Below are 20,970 nucleotides of genomic sequence, written 5' to 3' on the forward strand. Positions count from 1 at the left end.
GCTGCGGTCTGGTGGTGGTAGGCGGTGTGTGGAATGAGGTTGTTTTTTTGTCACTGTTTTTCTTTTACGATCAAACACCGTTACCATGGTAGGCCGTGCTATTGGCAGACCGAATTCAATAAACATGTCCCAATTCCAATTTGCGACAACAGCGCTCGACACAACCGACTGTGGTTTGGAGCTTGGCGAAAAGGAACAGGCTTTGCACACGGCCCAACAAGCTAGCCTGTGTCGGCCAAGAACATTTCGCTCGGAGGCAGATTCTTGCATCCTGCAGCAGGTCTTCAGCACAAATCTGCGCCCTTAATCGGAATGTACGAGGCATTACGAGCCTTTCGAGGGCAAAGCCAAAGGACTCGGCCGAAACAACCTTCCAGATAATTAGATTTATTTTCCCGACATTGCACCGCTACGTTGTCGACGTTCCTGCAGTACGCTTTTTGGGCATTAGACATTGGATCCGTATGCGCTGCGGAAGGCGGATAACATATTCAATGCAGGTTCATAAAATGACCTTTCACAAAATGAGCAGTTGCTTGGCTGGAGCAGAGACGGCTGATGATGACCATGATGCGTAAAAGTAGCACCCACTACACCAAGAACCTTTCATCGTTCGTTTAAAGAGAGAAAAGACAGCTTGAATTGTTGCCTGATGGACATCGAAGCTCCGTACAGAACAGTGGATCAATCGGATTCTCCTAAGACGCATGGTACGAAAATATCAACGCCGCCACCTTTTCGACCATCCCGATAGCCCAACACAATGACGGCTCGGGGTGGTAGATATAAAAGCTCGTTAGGTTCAAAGTGCCATTGAATTATACTTCATGCAAATGGAACACTCCTCCTGAGCGGAAAGTCCTCGGCGAGCAAACACCGCACAGTGCTGGAATGAGCTGAGCGTTGGTTGATTTATTGGATTTACGAGCTACGCACTAAATATAAATCCTCCGGTTCAGCGGCATTAAGGGCCCACGTGCGTCTTCGTCTGTTTGTGCGTCGGTTTGTGACGTGAGTGTGTACGTTGGTATCCAGTCGAAATTCGGCCACCGGAGCCAAGGAAGGTATTTAATAATTGAAACAAAGAACCTGCGTGCAAATTAAATGGAGAGAAATGTCTTACGAATAGCTGGCCCTACTGGAAGGATCTAAATGAAAGGTTCGTTTACTCGTAAGTGACGTATTATTCTATAAGTTTTTAAATAATATTTTGCTTCTTTTACTACTTGGCCAAATCTATCTACAAATCATTTCAATTTCCAATTTCTACACAATCTATTGTTTTTGAAAATTAAAATTGAAATCATTCTGCGCACAAAAATAAATATCTATTTCTATTCATCCAGACACCGCTGCTTCAAACAACCTGCTGACCTTTTTATCAGCCCAAAGAAAAATATCTACCATTATTCATGTCGCTTTAACTTTCTCCGACACCCTCTCTTCAACGGCCATTGGTAGCCAACGGTTAGGAATACATTTGACCCTCTGCAATAAAGTTTCACCACCGTTCCTGTTGTCGACCTTGGAGAGCCCGTACACGGTGGGCAGTGTTTTTCAATGACAAACAGTTTCTCACCATATCGCTCCATTTTAATCTAGAAGCGGTGCACGATGAAGTCAACCGAGAAAGTACGTTCACCGAGCGAAATTGGAACAACAAACTTGTGGAATCGAAAACAGTCGAACACCGCTACACGTTCACACTCATACACCCCGGGGTTAACGGAGGCGGAGGCTACCCGATCCGTCTTGCAGGGGTCGTCGGAGGTATTGGTGGTGCGAAGCCGAATCGAAACCCACAGGCGTACCGTTTGTCATTTGCCATGATCATCGACACGCTATTCCATGCTAAGGTTGCGCTCGGAGCGTGCTCTATCGTGAGCGAAACGAAGTCTTGGCCCGACTCCTCCAGTTTCTACTCACAGCTACAATTACAACCTTCGACAACTGTGGCTTCCTTCGACAATCGTGTGACGTCAACGAAACTCATCAAATGTTGCGTTCGTGAGGAGCTGCGAAGAACACCGTACCTTCTGGGATGTCGATCCACCCAAACCAAATAACGATTGCCGGTAATTGTTATTGCTCAGAACAAGAACATCAAGGGCACAGAATCTTGTCTTTCGCCTAAGAACAGTAACACCAGAAGGTTCGGCAGCTGACTGTCACATCTTCATCGTCTCATCCCAAATGGACGATAATTTGAGGTGCTGATGAGCCAGGCGGACTTGTGGATGTCACAGCACAAGGAAAATGCTGTAGTCAACCGAATTGTTCATCAGGATCTGTTCTTGCTTCTCCTGTGCCCTGTTCGACTTACGTTTCATTCGAAGCTTTTTTGCTGTGAATACTTCATCAACAGCACGGCAAACATTCTGGTATGTATGCCATGGCACAACAAGTTCAGCAATAGGAACAAACCCGAATCAATTGTTAAGGTGTTGCTACGAAATAAATGAGAAAATGAATCAGCCCAGCATTGTGTAGAGGGGTGAGCCACCGTCAAGACATCCTCGGTCTCTTGAATCCATTTCGTGTTCGTGTTCCTGTTCTTGCCCGTCCCCATGTGCAATGGGTGCTGCGCAGGCGGCCTTCTCGCCTTACCTCGATTGTGCGGTGGTGGCCTCGATTTTCCTCGGGCAATCACCGCTGGCTGGGATCGTAAAAAAGCGAATAAAAGCATCCAAACACGAACACAGGAATCGTTCCATTTCCAACAATATGGCAACTAGCATCCTTCCATCCATCCCACGGATGGATCCCATCGTGATGTGAGGGGCGCTCTTTAGATTCGGAGAAATGGAAACGAGGTCACGAACATCAAGGTCACCTCGTACGAGATTCTAAAAAAATCCTTATCCATCTGCTCTGCTCTGTTTTTTTGTTGTGCTTTGCAGTGTATTTTTGTCCTGAGTACAATAGGAAACTGCACAAACTGCATGGTCATTTTTGCAAACAGATGGCTTTGCTTTGGTGAACATATTTCAACGCAAAATTTTTGGACAAAATGGTACAATACTACACAGTTGAGCCTTGCATTATAAATTTAATTCGATACACTGAATTATCCGTTCTACCGAAAACGCTCTATGCTGTTGTGCTCTATGACAAATTAAACATTTTGTTCCTGGCTTAGCATATTGGTAGAACACAATGTTTCTTCTTCTTCTTCGTTTAGCTCAACAACCGGTGTCGGTCAAGGCCTGCCTGTACCCACTTGTGAGCTTGGCTTTCACTGACTTATTGATCCCCCCATAGCAAGATAGTCAGTCCTACGTATGGTGGCACGGTCCATTTGGGGCTTGAACCCATGACGGGCATGTCATTAAGTCGTACGAGTTGACAACTGTACTACGAGACGGGCCACAATGTTTACATTTAAAATAAAAAAGTGGAAAGCGTACATAAATACAAACAAGTTATCCTGAAGTCTAATAACTGGAAATGAATTATGTTATTTAACAGTTCCTCATTATTATTTTTAAGTAACCAACGTAGTGGACTAGATCAATCACGCTTGCACCTTTTACTCGTATGTTTACTTATTTGTACCTAACTGGCCCGGAAAACTTAGTTATTCCCAAAAACCTAAAATATAGCTTTGTTGTAGCTTAGCTTAGCTTTGTAAATTGTGATATTTTTATCATGCCCGTATCCCCAAAGTATCGTATCGTCGAGTGCAAACCGCTAGGTACCTTACACTGTCAAAGTGCTGTATACAACAACAACAACAATCTTGTTCTTTGTATGGGAGTTAGAAAATTGCAATTAAATTATGTTAAATGTAACATAGGAAAATTTTATCAGTCTTAAAACCTATGCTCATAAGTAGTGTGCAAAGTTTCGTTGAAAATGATCCAACAGTTTCGGAGATTGCTGGCAACAAACGCCGAGACACGAGATTTTTTAATATATAGCGAAGAAGAAGATTTAACCAACTTTCTTTATCGTTGTCTAGGCAAAGCTCGCATTGCTCACGAGTGAAGACAAAATGTTTGTAGAAATTACCGCACATTCCATTTTTTCAACAAACAACATAGCTTGTTATTTGTGAATTGACTCGTTATTTTGCTGACGTATTTGCAACGCATTTCGATGAAATCTCTTTGCAAAACAACGTTAGATAACTAAATAAAACGTTAAAATAACTTCAACTGTCTAAATGCTTATTCATTAAGCAAGAAGTTTTCTCGTGTAATAGCTTTAGGTGTCACATTAAACTGTTTTACAATGAAACTCAACACCGTAAAGTAGCCCTTGGAATGTCCTTAATATACTATACTATGGAATATAGTTCTATGGAGAGGATCGCTTAAACTTCAGTCATATTCATGTGATGCTTTAATTGATAGGAAAATTCAAATCCTGCCACACCGTGCCACACACGGTGCTCTAGGCACACTTACCGGTGGCGTTCGTCCATCATCCGTGTAGCCACAGTTACAGCCTTCGTCACAACATATTCGAACGAGCTCGTGTTCACCGCAGGTGCATGGCTCCTCGTCCTCCTCGTCGTACGGGCAGTCCTCCCGTATCAGTATGATGTAATCCGCTTCGAAGAATTCATTGCGCGTTTCGTCGAACACTACGCGATTTTTACGCACCGGCGGTGGCCGGTTCGGTTTCTTCAGCAGCCCCCGAAGGGTCCCGGTCGCCGTCTCACGCATCGCGCCCCCACCCGCGGCAAACGCTTCCACCTCACTACGATACAGCGGGATCGCCTCGATCACGCACCCACAACCGTCAAAGCTACGCGCGACCCCGGCGCGCGCTTTCGGTGGCGGTGGTGGAGGTGGTATATCACGATCCTCCGCCTCGCCCGTCTTAACACTACCACTCGCACTACCGCCTGGGACACTGGCCGGACCGTTTACCACCACCACACTGGCCGAACCTGGCTCGCTTGAATCTGCGTCAGCGATTCTGGCTAACGACACTGGCAATACTGTAGCAGCACTTGCTTCCCCACGCGTACCCACGGCACGACCTTCTGCCCCACTGCACTGCACTTCTGCCCCCGACACTGTGACACCGAATCGCGGAGTTGAATAGATTGCACTTTGCCTGTCACCGACCGACACTACTCGCACCCCTTTCGGTGGCGGCGGTGGCGGTGGAGGCACTGCTGGAGGCGGACCCACCGGCAGTGGACGGGCTGGACCACGCAGCACCACCAGCAGATCGTTAGCTGCCGCCCGCTCTTGCTGCTCCTCTAGCTCCTCCTCGAGCTCATCGTAGCAGTACTTAATCCGATACACTTCCGGCTCGTAGTCCTGCAAATGGCGCGTGTCGAACTCGCAGTTCGTATGCGGATCGGCCGCCAGCAACTTTTCCAGCCGCCCAAACTCGTCCCCCCGTACCGTATCGGCCTCTTCGCCGCCCAGATAGTGGCGATGGTTGTTGTTGAGAATGTCCTCGCCAACGCCACTGAGAACAATGTGCCCTGAGGTGTCTTCCTCGTCGTCGTCGTCCTCCTCCTCCTCCTCGTCGTCGTCGTTGTCCTCTTCCTCGGTGGATCCACCAATCACTACCGTCTCAACCACCTCGAGCGGATCCGCAACGCGAGCCTTCCCGCCAGGAAATATTTTACAGATTTCTTCCGACTCAGCACCGCTGCTCTCCGGCGTGTCAGTGTTTCGTCGCAATTCCTCGACGGCCCGTGGCTGTCGCTGGTACCGCAGCAGCTGGTTACGACTGCCGAGTGGGATGGTTTCCGCGGTCGAGGCACAACGTGCTGGGCTAACTGTCTCCGCCGCACTGCCTCGCACTGTCTCTACGATACACTCGCTCGGCCCTTGCTGCTGTACCACGGGAGCCAGTAACGAGGGCAACGAGACAGCCTTCGATAATCCGTTCTCCTCCGCACGGCTGTTATTGTTCTTCTCTTGCCCTTCGCGGTGCCCTTCGGCAATCTCCCCCTCCTGATTTGTGCAGGATGGTTCTTGGCTGGCGGTTCTTTGTCTGCTCTGTCGCGCTAGATCCAGGCAGGACAGCGAAAGCAACGAGGACGCAGAAAGTGACAGTAACGACGAGGACAGCGGTGGCAGGATCGGTCTAGTCCAGGATGCTCTCGCCGTTCGGTTGAGAGATGTTGATGGCGACGGTTGCGACGTGGCGTGTGGCGCCCGATTACTGCCGTGGCTTTTGCTGTTGCTCAGCAGATAGCTCTCCGTGTCATCCTCGTCTCGGGTTGCGTCCTGCTGTAAACAACTGAGCGAGGATGTTTTCCTCGACGCTAGTAGCGCACTGCTGCCGCGACCACTGCTGGCAGACTTTCGCTCACTGCTTTCGGATGCTGAGCAAGCTGCTGACGATGCCACTACAGCCCCGAATCCTCGCGGCGATGACGATGATGATCCCAATGACGACGTCGACGCTGACGACAATAATCCTCTCCGGCTGCGTTGGTGTGTTGGTGAACGCAAGAGCGTCACGTTCGCATCGCTACCACCGTGGCCTCTCGCAGCATCTTCCGCGGACGCACGCAACGATGGAGAGCCTGCTGCGAGTGTGTTGGTGTTGGCATAGTCCGTCGACGACGAGCGAGCGTCGGGATGGCCTGCGCACACCAGCAGCGAGGGCAGCGATCCCCCAACCGAGCGGGGCGCCTCGCCGTACCGCCGCGCACCGCCCGCCCCAAGACCAGGCGTGTCGTGCGAAAGTGACTCGCGGAAAAGCTTCTTAGTGTAGGCAAAGCCACGAAATCGCTCCTCCAGACGCTTCAGGCGCTGGCTCGCCTCAAAACACTCGATGCCACCGCTGGGAGCTTCCGCCGCCTCACCGCTCGCTCTATCACTGGTGTCGTCTTGCGCAGGGTGGTATCCCTCTATCGACACGGAAACTGTGGACGAACACTTGCTTCTCGAATCGCTTTGTACGCGCTCACCAACACTCACGCCTTCGCACACTTCCTGCTCTGGGCCGTGGTCTGGCAATCCTTGGGGACGGATTTCACTGTCAATAAACTGCTCAACGAATGGTCCCGTCTGTGTGCCTTGGTGCTGGTCCCTTCGCTCGCCAGGACCTTTCACAATGCTCACACCCCCCTGTTCGTCGCCTACTCGCTGCTGACACGGAAAGCTTCTTTCGTCACTCGCTGCACCACCATCGACGTCATCGTCGATAATAATAATTCCACTGTCCGCACTGGACGGGTTGTTACGGTGGCCCGTACGCGACTGGATATCCCCCGTTCGGGAGCTGCTCCCGTCCGAATTGCCGTCACCCTCCCGGTCCTGTGTGCTGGTGGCACTGTCCCTGAGCACTCGCGAGTTTTCACTGCAGTGGCAGGAGTTACTTGTTTCCCCAAAGGAAAACGGAGCCTGCTGCTGCTGCTGCTGCTGATGATGAACACAGATGTGCGCACTGAGTGTTACCTCCACCAGCAGCGATGAGGAGGTCGAGTTGTGCTGTGTGCAGGAAGGACACTCCCTCCCTTCCGGATGATACTCGTGCTGATTTGCACAGGGACGATGCTGGCTGACCCCTTCTACGGTCGGCGGTGAGCACGTACCGTAATAATTTTCACTCTCACTGTCCGACGATAAAGGGCCCGTGGTTCGCGCCCCGTGTCCCTTCGCTGACACCTGCGTCGATTTTTCTTCACACTCCGTTGGACAGGTTTGCACCGTGCGAGCGACGGCACCGTTCGGGGCCAGCTGGCGCTGCTGCCCTAGGCCTTTGGACCGTCGCTTCCCTTCTTCTTCGTCCTCACCGCTGGAACCAACAGCCTGCCACGGTAAGCTGCTGGCACTGACGCACTCTAATCCTCGCAACAGACTGGTGCTCTCTGGTCGCTGCTGGTGTTGTCCCTCGCCACCATCGTCGACGTAACACCGTTCGTCGATTCTCTCGCGCTCACCAGCGCTGCTATTCCTCCGCTGCGAAGTTGCAGAAACCCTCCCGTCCGATACCACTGGCCACTGTCGAGCGTTTGCTGGTGTCACTACGCGCTGCACACCCTGCCCACGATTGTCGTGCTCATGGTGCGTCTGCAAATCACGTCCATCGATGCAACAAACCTCAATGTCACTACCAGCGTGCTGGAGCCGTTCATCGATCGGTACGGAAGAAAGCTTCACATTGCTCAACGTTACTACACCACGCTCGTCACAACTACTACTACTGCTGCTGCTGCTTCCATCATCGCTAGCCTCGGGCCGTCCTTTGACACTCAGTCCGCCGTCGTGAGGGTCGTGTTTCACCAGGCTGCCCTGTTGGTGTTGGTGTTTCCTGTGCCGTTCGCCGTTGATCGATTCGGTTCCGGCGCATGCGTTCGCTCGGCAAACATCCGCACGCGACGCTCTCGCCCCGTGTCCGCCCGCTCCCGACGGTCGGAGGGTGCACGCGAGAGTTTCATCGATTCTCTGTGTGCTGGTGGTTGCTCCACCATCGGAATTTGCTGCCACGGCTGCTGGACAGATGGCGACGGTAGACTGCTCCTCGCGATGGCGCTCGTGACGACGGCGATGCTGATGATGATGATGCCGCTGACGATGACGATGACTCTCACTCTCGGCGTGTAATGGAGAGGAGCATGCGCGCTGAACCATTTCCGTTTCCAGCCACGCATCGTGCTCCGATGCTCCATGCTCGTCCCCGTCCATCGCTCGCAACCGTTGGGGACTCCATCTTCCAGCAGCTTCACTGTCAACGTGACCACTCTCAGCAGCGCTCTGCTTGCCATTGACGTTTACCCCGGCCCGTCCCGCCGCCTCATCCGCGGCGCGCAAAACACTGTCATCTGTTTGCCCAGTCTCTGTTGATATTTCATTACGAAGCAGGCAGGGTGGATGGTGCTTTGGAGTTACCTTCCGCCCGCTGCTGGTAGGATCGCTTTCATCGACCGATACCCACTGCTCGCAAACGCTCTCGGTATCGATGTCTAGCACCTCTCCATTAATCCGCGTAGTCTCTTCTTCCTCTTCCTCCTCCTCCTCGGAGACTTCGCTATCTGGCAGATCTGACTCGCCGCGAGGATGCTTCACGCTATCCGACCCGTTATCGCTGTCGTAATGCCGAAATGGATCATCATCTAACAAAAATGTCACCTTTTTCACCCGACCACTTCCGGTGACGGGTCCGATTTGCGTTTCAGGCGGTGTAGCTTCCAGTAGCCCGTTGGATTCTTTCGCTAGCGTTTTTTGCACCGGCGTTTCGTTTGGTTCTGCTGCAGGCTCTTCTTGATCACTGCTGAAATCGATCAAATCGATCAAATCGTTATCACTTCCATTATCTTTCGGACCAATCTCTTCACCGTTATCGACGACCTCATTTACAGCCGAGGCGCATTGTTGTGGCCTATCAATCTTCAACTCTTCTCCGCCGTCGATAGATAATTCGTCGCCCTCGGCATTATAACCACTTTTCGAAAACGATTCCTCGACTTTATTCCTCATCCAACCGTCATGCGGCAGTGCGGTAGATGGTGTTTCAAAAATATCCTTATGCCACCGCTCTAGGGTACTAGATTTAATCGGAGCAGGCTGTGTGACTGGTGCCACGGTGGCCACACTGTTTGTTATTACTTCCGGAGGTTTGCGAAGGCTGCGCTTCACAGCAACTCCCACAATGACTGGCGGTTGCTTGAGTTTGGATAGTTTTGGATGGATAAAATCAACACCTCCCGTTGTACGCAGCCTTGACGATTCTTCCTTCCAATCTTCCAACGATGTCGTTTGCGATACACTGTCGTCAATCATACCATCGTCGGACTCACAAACGCTGGTAACTGCTGGTATGAGCGGAGACAACGTGAGTCCATCCCGACCGTGAACTGAGCTTCCGAAAGGATCTTGCATTGTCTTCCGGTGTGGTGGCGCATAATCCGGATCTGTGTTGATAGTAGGACCAGCACCCGGTGACGATTGTAGCAACAGAGTTTTGATCGTTTCCATGGTGTTACAAGCCAATTATTCGCCACATCCCTGTTGCCGACCAATGTCATGTACCGGATGTCTTCTTTGGTATTCAATTGAGGCGCAACTGTGCGGTTGACTGAAATGATAGAACGGGGTAAAACAGAGGGTGTGAGAAGTACAAAACAAAATAAACATTACAGTGTGATGGTAGTTTAAGCTCTTTGTGAGATTTATTTAAGTTTTAGTTTCCTCACGATTAACACTTATATGTTTGAATGTTTGGTAATCATATTGCATATCTCAACAGTTTCAGTGGGAATGAAACAATGCATTTTCTATATCTTCCTTCTAATGCTAAGTACTGAGCCCTGGTAAAATCTTACAAACCACAGGCCGAAGAAAACCATAATACCATCGAAAAGTTTTTGTTGAAGTTACTCTTTCCTACGGTACCGGCCCTATATTGTTCATAATACTTCCCTGAGTTACACGGAAGGAATGTCCTCGTTAACGTCAACTTTTCCGAGTTCAAAACGAGATAACGAGATGAATCAAAAGAAGTTTATTATTAGATGTCTTTTGTACTAGCATTTTTATTTTCTCAAAAAAAACACATACATTGGTTGTCTGTTCAATGTTGGTAATTAAAATGAGTACACTGCTTTTCTCGGGCAGTCCCTTGGTACATTCGACAACTCGTACGACTCAATAACGTGTCGGTCGTGGGATCAATCCTCATATGGATCGTCTCCCACTAGCAAAAACTGAATATTCGGCTGTGTGGTACTGAATAAAGTCTCGAAAACCTGTATAACCCGGCATGTCCGCGTATGACGATATGCCAAATAGAAAACACTGTTTTTCTAATTTGAGTTAAAAGTAAAAATTCATATCGTTTAATGTTTGCACACTTTAAAGCATATAAAATATCACATTAAAAAGTGTTCTTTCTATGTAATGAGTAAAATTTTGCTGCAATAGAATACGGTGGTCTCAGAATATTTTATGTATCTTACAACCACGATGAATAAATCCGTTCTGTGTTAATAAAGATTCAACATAAAGAAAAATAAACGTCAAAAAACTCATGAGTATTATTGCCCCAGTTGAATGGCACGATTATTGAGCCAACAAGCAGTGACCAAATCATCCCCTCCATCGAGCGATTTTAACGTTCTGATCTTGACCTAGCTCACTCACCGCACCTAGGTGTGGTTTTATCACATTTTGCCCTGTGAGTAAGTCGCATTGCACCAAAGCCAAGAGGCATCCCAGTTGAAACAAAAAACACGAATAAGAAAATTGCTACACCGTACACCGTAGAAGGTTCTGCAACCATGACCCACGTGGGTTCGTCGTAACGTACCCTACTAATCTTGACGCGCTGCAGCTGCTTGCAGGACAAAGAACAAAGAATATCGCCACGTGATTCGGAGCACTACATTCGGGGCTCCTCCCAAAACCGCTGATTGCACACACAACTAACAAAAAGCAGAAAATCCATGAACCAAAAGCTCGCTACCTTCAGCTCCAGTCGCAAGGACACTGACTTCATCAGATCTAATGAAATTTTACACCTTGCATCGCTTTCGCATCTTCGCCTTTATGCATCCAAACAGCGATAAGGGATTCTGCTTGAACACGGGACCAATGACCGTAAGCTCGCACCAGGCGTCATCATTTTAACACCATCCCTACAAACGTTGGGAGCCGAGGTCAATCCTCCGTGTGCCAGAAAACAATGCACAATCGACAAATCCTTGACCCAGGACAAAATGGCTCATGTCGCTCGATACGCGCCCGACTAGGACACAGCGCAATGGGAGCAAAAGTTCGTCAAACTGCACCGAAAGAGCAACGGAGGGCATTTATGCGCTGTGTGTTTTTTGCTCGTGTTCTATGAGTTCGATCTACGTCACTCAGCATTTAGATGATATAGAATCTTGAGTGCTTGAGTGAATGTGTGCTATGATTTTTCTGGTGAGTCTGAACTATTATTAAATTAGCGTTAACAAAGAAACGCTATATACCTACATACAATGTGAAAGGTAAAACGTGTTGGAAAATGAAGCAAAGCTGCGTTTACACAAACAGCAATCACAATCAACGATGAGAACTAACGGAAATGAAACGCTGAAATTTAATTTGAATGACAAAAACGAATGACGGATTGTATGCTTTGCCAAATTGAATTCATGTCTTATGCTATTAGACGACTGTAATTTAAAGGCTCAATTTTTACTAATTAATCATTGAATCACGTCACTCAAACGTGCAAAGCTATTACTTTTCAACACTTACATATAACACATAACAAACGTGTTATTAAAGCTTTTTTTATTTATTGAAACTAACTTCTGACACATTGGTATAAATTCATAATCCGTGTTACATTTTGTTTTGTTTTTTCGCCAAATTTTATGACATTTATATCAAACATAATAAACACACTTCAAGTTTTAAAGAAAATCATACAGACATAAGAGGAAAATATAAATTCGAGTAGAAATCACAGATAAAAATAAATAAATAATCTGATAAACGTAATAAACATTCAAATCATAATAACATTTAAACAAAATCTATACAAAACGGAAAACTCTTGGTCTAAATTCATTACCACAACAAGCTTGTTACCTTTCGTTTGGCGTCTATTCTTTCAGCGCGATTACCCAACTGATGAAATGTAAAGTACCAGAAGAGCGCCCTCGACCTTGGTATCGAAAATGAGTTTGCCGCGAACTTCGACAACTCTAGCCCGCAAGCAAAACGCGCTTACCTTCAAAGTTACCAATGCCACTGCCACCTGCACCTGCCACGGCGCGTCTACACGTAGCACTACCCCGAAAACTTATTTCATAGCCTATCAAAACGCTATCTGGAACCATTAACAGCTACGGCTCTTCACGGTGCTTGCTTTTTCTCGCCATCCTCCCCGGAGGGCTATATGCTAACCATGATAATGATAATCTTCCAGTCAGGAGGTTAATTTTCGCATCACAATTCTTGCACACCGGCAACAGCGGCAGAAAGGATTCGCCCCACAAATCCCTGCACAAATAGGCAAACTCGGAGGCCGAAACTCGGTCCCAGCTTATCGGTGGACTCGGTGGTATTTTAAAACAACTTCAGACAGCCTCCGCGAATAAAGCTTTTGTGCCCAGACTCGGTGGCTGGGCGAATGAAATTGTTCCAATCCGGAACCATGCCAGGGCGCTAGAATGTGCTTGTTTAATTAAAAATTTAAATTGCACCTCCATCGTACGCGCCCGGCTGCGCGTATTCAAATTAACTTTTTGCCAATCAACACAATACGACACTGTCGCTAACCTTTCGGATGGCACATAATCGTTCGAACAAACCAAGCCGTGCGGAATGTCGTACAAACCAACGGAAAGTAAGATGAGTAAGTCTACGCAGAATATCAAGAGGTGAATCGGTATTCCAACTACGACATCGGGTGCATATTTGCCCAGCATGAAAATCAAGTATATTAGGCAAATGGTTGAACAGGTAACGTTCCTCTTGATATGTAAACTCGCAAACGTAGAACATGTTTTCCGTAACAAGTAAAATTGTGTTTGAAGTGCAAGTTCAAAGAACCATCCGAAAACACACACATTGGTAGATGGTCCCGAAATGCAATAGTACTTACTCCATGGCAATCAAGTTTCATTCATGGGAAAAAACTTCAAATTCTAAGAAATTTATGAATTATATTTCTAAGAACACTTCAAAAATTCAAAAATAAATATGAAATAATGTACAATTTCCATCAAACGATATTGCTGTAATAATCAATCCAGTCACGTCTAACTCAAAAAGCGTTGAACTCAATAATTCAGCAATATGTTATTTGGGGGATCCGTCACGAATCTTCCACCCATGAATGGTCAATGGCCGGTCTCTGCACTTCACACAGCTTACATGGCAACTTAACTCATGGCTGGAGAAAATCATAACCCTCAACATACCGTGTGCTATCTTTGAACCTAAGAGAAACTTGTAACGCCAACAAACGTCCCAGTGCCGTTTACCGCAAAAGACTGCCCTGGGTCGGAGTTTCGTCGTAAGAATCCATTTTACTCTGTGATACAATAATTCTATTCAAATTAATTTACATAAACTTTTGCTGCCTCTCGCCGCAACTCCTTGGTTTGTAATTGATGGTTACTTTTATGGTTTTGTCGAGACCCGAGCCATCGGAGTTTGAAAGGTAAGGATGCAGGAAATTGCTGTCCCGCTTAAACGAACCCTTGTTTTAAATATTCGGAAAACATGTCGTACCAATGTTTTATTCATAGAGTTCATTCTAACCATCTGGCTCAGGATGTCTTGGGCATCATGAGCAACATTAAAAGTTCACTGTTGTAATGGCACCCTTGACCTAGGCATTTGCAAAAGCTTCCGTTTTTTTCTTAGCACACTTAAAATATATCAAATTATTCAAATATAATCCAGACTAAATGGCACATATATTTGCTCAGAAAACATAACCCAATAAACTCACGATAAGTCACGAAAAATAATCACCATGCCCTTGCAAGGCTAAACGGCAAAGCGAAACACATCATAACTGTAAAGTAAAAATGTATGTAAAATGTAAATGATTACTACCCACAAAAAAAGCCAAACGAATGAAGCTTGCTTTCCCCATGCATTTATGGCAGGAAAAGTTTATCAAACAGTCATTAAAAAAATAAACATCCAACTTTTGTACCCGGCCTCTTTCAAATACTTTGCAAGTTGAAAGCATTCCGCGTTTAAGTAACAAACAGAACTCATCAACAATCCGACAAAAAAATACACACAGTCAACGGAAATCATCCAACAAACGAAAAGTTCGCTACATCCATCGCGCAAGACGCTCGGAATCGTACAGGCCTCAAAAAGCCTCCAAAGTCAACCCTCACTGCCAAACTCACCACCCATCCAATTGGCTCCCCGTGTGCGCTGAGCATATGGATCATTACCGCAGCATAGATCATCACTGATGATAAACTGCTTACATAAAAATCTCCCGCACAGCCAATAATAACAAATAAATAACGACCCACCAACCCCTGTTCCGCCCGAATCCGGTTCAATCGTTCGTTTGCACCACGCTTCACGTTCCATGTTTACGATGAATGTTTTAAATTCTGCACCACGTTTCCCATCGGTCGAAAGATGTTTCCCATCTCGCCTTCCAACAGTTGGTTACCCGATTAAAACGAACCACACACTCATCCCTCCATCCGCACCCGGCGTAGAGCTTATCTTTGTCTTTCGGGAACCCTGAGAATCGCCATTGAATGTGCATTACTTCTTCTGTGTGCATTTTTGTTCGTATTGTTGCTATCTCGTTTTCACTTGTTTACATCTATTCTTTGCTTTTCCTCACCACGCTGAGCGTCATGCAGGTGTGCTGTTGCATTGATTATCGCATATGCACATGCGGCATAGGGATGGTCGGTGTCTATTTACTAGTGATATAACCGTAAATAAAGTTCGCGTTACATTTCTAGAAATCTATCCTTATTTACACTAATCTAATATTTTAAAATAACGTATTGAATTGTTATGTTCTAGGTCAACTTCTGGAAATGAATGAATCTAAATCTAATTCAACTAAAAATTATCTAATATTGGCTCCTTCTATATTTAAAGCCAGAAAGCTGAAATTTTCAGCCTGTCAGTAGAATAGTATTCATCATCTGGGTGGTATCAATTTGACAATTATGAACCGCCATATTGTATTTCAGCAAAGTTATAGTATTTTTATGAAATTTCAACTATTCGATACATTTTTTACCTTTCTTCTTTTAACCGCTAACCTTATCGCGCCTGCGACGAATCAGTGTTTGTTTACATATTTTTCAAGCTAAAATATCCTAGGCTGAAAATCAGAGGCTAGTTTTGTGTGAGGTTTTTTTATGAAGTGTTGACATGATTTCAGTCAAATTAGTTCAAAACACATGTAACACATCTAACTAATATCGTAAAAGCCCCCATTGGTTAACACGAAAATTATTCAACTACAGTTCCCACCCCTCATCACGAGTTTCATCCGTCCCAGTTACTGACTCGTTATACGTGAGGCTCTATTCCATATGATAATTTGTTCCAGGACAGTACAAGTAGAATCCAATTTAAATAGAACGTCGAATATTTTAAACTCTGTAAATAAACGAATCATGAAGTGATCGCTGACCTAATAACATCCTTTACTATTATTTGCTTCTTTACATTTTATTGAGATTATTTTAACTTTAAAATCAAATTATTGTATTATATTAGTATTGTTAGGATTCCAATCTATGTTTGTATGTCATCAACTTCTTCTTTTTTGTAGCCAAAAAGTAGTCCGCTTGAAAGCTTTAAAGACTGCCAACACTTTCGAAGTTGTGTCGTGTTCTGTATTATTTTCGGATTTATTAATTGATATAACCGAACTCAAATGACTAATAGTTTGTTGAGGATTAAATCAGAAGAAATCCAATACAAATGTCGATTTACTGTTTAGAATCCATCGATGGGTTCGACTCGTAGATTATATTTAGCCTATGGGCTGGACTTTACGGATCCATAATCGGCAGGATATCATAAAACTGCTAGACTGTTCCATTGTCGTGATGTCAAAATCATGACGAAGCATATAGTCCTGCACATAGCAGAGCTATTAGTGGAAATATCATGTCGCGGTGCATAATTTTCCATAAATTTTGAATTATCAAATGCATCACCGGCTCACATTCTCACTACTGCATGGGGGTGCCAAGAAGGTAGCAAACACTTTTTACGCTAGCGTAACGCTTCGCTTATCACACACACCTGCATGTGTGAGTGTGTGTGTCTGTGCGCGAATGTGGGCGCCAGTTTACTTCCGAATGCGCACGTTCTGCAACAGTGCACATTCCCACGCTGCAAGGTAAGACACTCTTACTGATTGTACACATTCAATGGAACAGCAGTGCATGTTTGAACTATGACGAAAGGTGCGAAATAATTGATAAGTATTTAACTAAACTATGAAACACTTCATATCTATTCCGCTTTCCGCGGTATAATTTCAAAATATAATAAGTAAAAAATAAATTTCAATTGATACAATAACAAGATATAACTTGTATTCCGGTCCGTGGGACGGTCTGGTGGTACAGTCGTCAACTCGTACGACTTTAACAACAACATGCCCGTCATGATGGGTTCAAGTTCCGAATAGACCGTGCCCCCATATATGTAGGACTGAGTATCCTGCTATGGTAACAATAAGTCACTGAAAGCCAAGCTCACTTCACCAAGTGGGTACAGGCAGGCCTTGACCGACAGCGGTTGTTGTGCCAAAGAAGAAGAAGAACTTGCATTAAGCAATAATGGAAGCACCAATAAAGATACATAAAAATGTTTTCAAATACTAGTTTTCCATACGTAATGCTTTAAAAAGTTAAATATAATTTAAAAACTCATGAGTCATGACCAGTGTTGTTAATAGTCGCCTTTTTATGATACTAGTTAATTTGGCCCGGTTACAGGGTTATGCAAGATAATTTCTGGGGTATATAATAACCTGCATGCAACGGATTTCTTAAAATACAACGCAAATTCCATGTGGTTTTTAATTCCAAGTGATGCATTAAGAAGCGAAATCATCGAACATTTCGAAATTATCGAAAAACCGAACATTTTAGATTTTTTTCCGCGATATTGTTAACATTTCGTATTGTTTACACAAAAATAAGCAACAGAAATGAGTTTCCTGTAAGTAATTTACCTGTTTAGTAATTTAATTTAAATTTTAAGTCAGAAATTCGCATATTTAACTGAGTGAAAACCCGACTTCGAATCAAGCATACTCTTACCGGTTTTTGAAGACTATAGTTATAAAGTTTTTTTAGTTAATATTTCAATCACTAATCACACTAATTTTTACGGTCAAATTATGTAAGAAATCAATATTATGGATGTGATTCTTACTATTCATTTGAAAACAGCTTCAAACTAAGTTCCATGTGTATTATACACAGTTTTTAGGTATCTTTGTTTACCAACACGATAGTAACACAATACGACGACTATAGGAAGTAAACCACCATTACAGATGCAACGAAGTTGTCATAAAAATATACTTTTTTTGTAAATTTGTTGTGTTTGATGGTTAAAATGCTTGTGATTACGAAAATTGATTGATTGATTTCTGTTAAAATATTCATAAATTTACCTTCCTGACACTTTAAATCTATTAAAGCACATCTGTACCTTACATTGATATTTTTACCCTACCGGTACTTAAATTGTATATATACCGGTATAACAGCTCCAAAAATCGTGCCGGCCTTGGAATTGTTCCCGCACCCACACCAAAACCTACACTAAACCCATAACGGTCCTGGAACTGATCCTGACTCCATGCAGATCCTGCAACACATACCTTTCGGTACTGGAACAGAACCCTCTACTGATCCTTGAAATGATTAAGATTCCATGTCAGTCATGGAACAGATCCTGATTCCAAGCCCTGATACTGCTTCCTTATATATTTCGGGACCTGAATAGTACCTGAATCTGACTCACTAATCGAACCACCCAGTCCAGTTTTCCTATTTTTATCTCTTGTTGCATCGAGGGGTCCCGCGGTACTATCGTCAACTCGGACATTTTAATAACATGCCCGTCCCATGGACCGTCGCCCTTATCAAGGATTGACTATCCGGCTAAGTGGTACTAAGTATCGAAAGCCTGTATAGACCGGCATGACCTGTTACTCCTAAAAGAAGCTTATTTGTTTTAGTTACTTTTTCGTATAAATGTTGTCGCAACGTTTTCATACATCCGGATCCAGTTCTTTGGACCACTGATTGGAACATTTTACTTACACGTAGTAGAAGACATTCTTTAGCTATGCTTAAACCAAAAATTAGGCCCATGCATAGAAAAATCTCGAAAGACCACGGAAAAACGTTCAATTATTAAATTCAGACTGTTATTTGTATCATTCTTCTCCATACCGTTCAAAACACTAAAAACTAAGTCGGCGTTGCCGTTTCTATAGTCGAAGTGGTATCCATTGTATGGATGTAAAGTAAGCAAAAAACATCCAAGCTACCGCTGGAAAGTAACGCTGATCAGCCTTTACTAGAATTTTATAATAGAGATTCGCAGTAAGCGGTTGTCAAAATCTTTTTTCGATCATGATATTCATGGTTACCATGACACGACTTTTCAAGAGCGACAATCATTTGTGCAATGACAATCAATGCTTTTGCGATGACATGATTGTAAAAAGAGTAGAATGATAGTTATTTTACATTTTTCATGTGACGCCAGAACTGCCTAATCGTGCATTTACCGATACTTAGGTATTAGACCACTTGATATTTTCATTCAGTCAACCAGAAAAATGGTGTTCACTTATAGGAATATATAAATTCACGCGAAAAAACGAAAAAAGGGCCCATTTCCGATGAAGATCTAGTTCACTTGAAGTACGGCAAAATCAAAAAGTCAAATAATTGTACCAGAAAAATATCATCGTGTCAAACGACATTTTTTCCGTGATTTTCGAATGAAAGCTTGAATCTAGAATGCGATGCTTCAAAAAGTATCATTTTGTTAAATTTTGTGTCGACGATTATCACCGTTCGCAACACTGGTCATGACGCATAGCATAAAAAACGTCTACCAAAACACACACAAAAAAAACTAATTACCAATCCAATTCGAGCGTCCAATAATACATTTTTTCTGCGCAATTGATCATAACAAGGAAGCTATTTCTCCTCTTCAATACATCTACTTTCTTGTTGCATAATTTTCTTCGCCAATGTTTATTTAGAAGTAAACATCGTCCCAAAAGTTCACACCCTTGATTGATTGTAAGCTTTTCCATGAATCGCATACTACGTGTAGCCAATCGAAGAATCCTCTTTCACAATCAGCCTCTCGGCACCAATCAATCATCAACAATGCACCACGGACTCACGACCGTTACCAGATAAGCCTACATTACCGGAAGAGCATTAGCTGGCGCGAAGATTACACCCAATCGCTGATGAGTGGTAGCGATGGGCGCTCAGATAATCATCGGCCCTTTAAAGAGCTACCAAATTAAAGATGGCTCACTGCAAAGCTGCAGGTTGCACAACCGAAACACATTTCGTCTTCCTCCACCCATCGATTCAAGCTACTCTATTGCAATACCGGAGGGCTTGGTAGTGTGGAAAAACCAAATAAAGGTAAACTTTCCATGAGCGACCTTTCAATTGTACACGTGCAGCAATGCGCAAGGCGAGTGTAAAATGATTCGTTATGATTATGATGAGGAAAATTGCATTTCGGTCCGCATCGCCACCGTACGGACGCAGGGCTCGTGAAGGGGCACATCATAATTTTCTCACCTCGTTCCGTACATTTCTTCCCAGCCATGAATGGTGGAAGAAATGTTGCTTTTCCACACGGACATTGCATCACCGGTGTTGCCACCAGTGGTCACCAGCGGCGGCTGTGCTAAAACAATCATGTTATACGATCGGCGCACGTCATCATCGGGGACACGCTTTTTCTCGACGCATTTGTTGCACTCAGCTCATCTTTTTCGTAGGTTTTATTGTTGTAATACGTCTACTGCCTAGGAAACTCTTCGAAGACACACCGACAAAAAACAGCTTTTTCGTACACACTCATACACGTCATCAGACAGCCATCATCAGCTTGGATTAGGTGTTGGATGAGTAGGGTAATGGATAGAAAATATTTGCTAAAAAACAAAAGATATACAAAATTAATACAATAAAATTGAACGAACTATTGTGGATCACGAAATCACCAGTCGATTAAGTTGTTCAATGTTTAATGAGAAAGTAAATTTTATCACATATCACATAACCAGTACAAAAAAAAGCTTGAGTTTTTGCCTTCAATAATGATGTTTTTGTTTTCTAGCATTATTTAAAGAATTGCAAAACATACCTAAGGTCAAGCTACGTCTAACAAGTAACATCTGAAGACTAATTAGACCACAAAGTGGCAAATTAATAGATATTTGCAATTTATTCATTCTATCCTAGAAAAATTAAACCAATTGGAATACTCATAGCATAAAAATAAACATTTTTCAAAATTTTACAAA

At 44.4% G+C, this 20,970-nt stretch overlaps 1 protein-coding gene across 4 annotated transcripts in view; it reads right to left on the bottom strand.

Annotated features, from left to right (window-relative positions):
- Positions 1-20,970, bottom strand: part of LOC120948443 (uncharacterized) — a 66,612-nt gene that overhangs the window by 35,029 nt on the left and 10,613 nt on the right. For all 4 annotated transcript variants that reach the window (XM_040364760.2, XM_040364759.2, XM_040364763.2 and 1 more), the window contains exon 3: positions 4,410-9,999. In XM_040364760.2, the coding sequence (XP_040220694.2) occupies positions 4,410-9,899 (5,490 nt within the window). In that variant the 5' untranslated portion in view covers positions 9,900-9,999. The remainder of the gene's footprint in view (positions 1-4,409; positions 10,000-20,970) is intronic.

Source organism: Anopheles coluzzii, chromosome 2 (assembly GCF_943734685.1).
Source record: "Anopheles coluzzii chromosome 2, AcolN3, whole genome shotgun sequence".
Lineage (NCBI taxonomy): Eukaryota > Metazoa > Arthropoda > Insecta > Diptera > Culicidae > Anopheles > Anopheles coluzzii.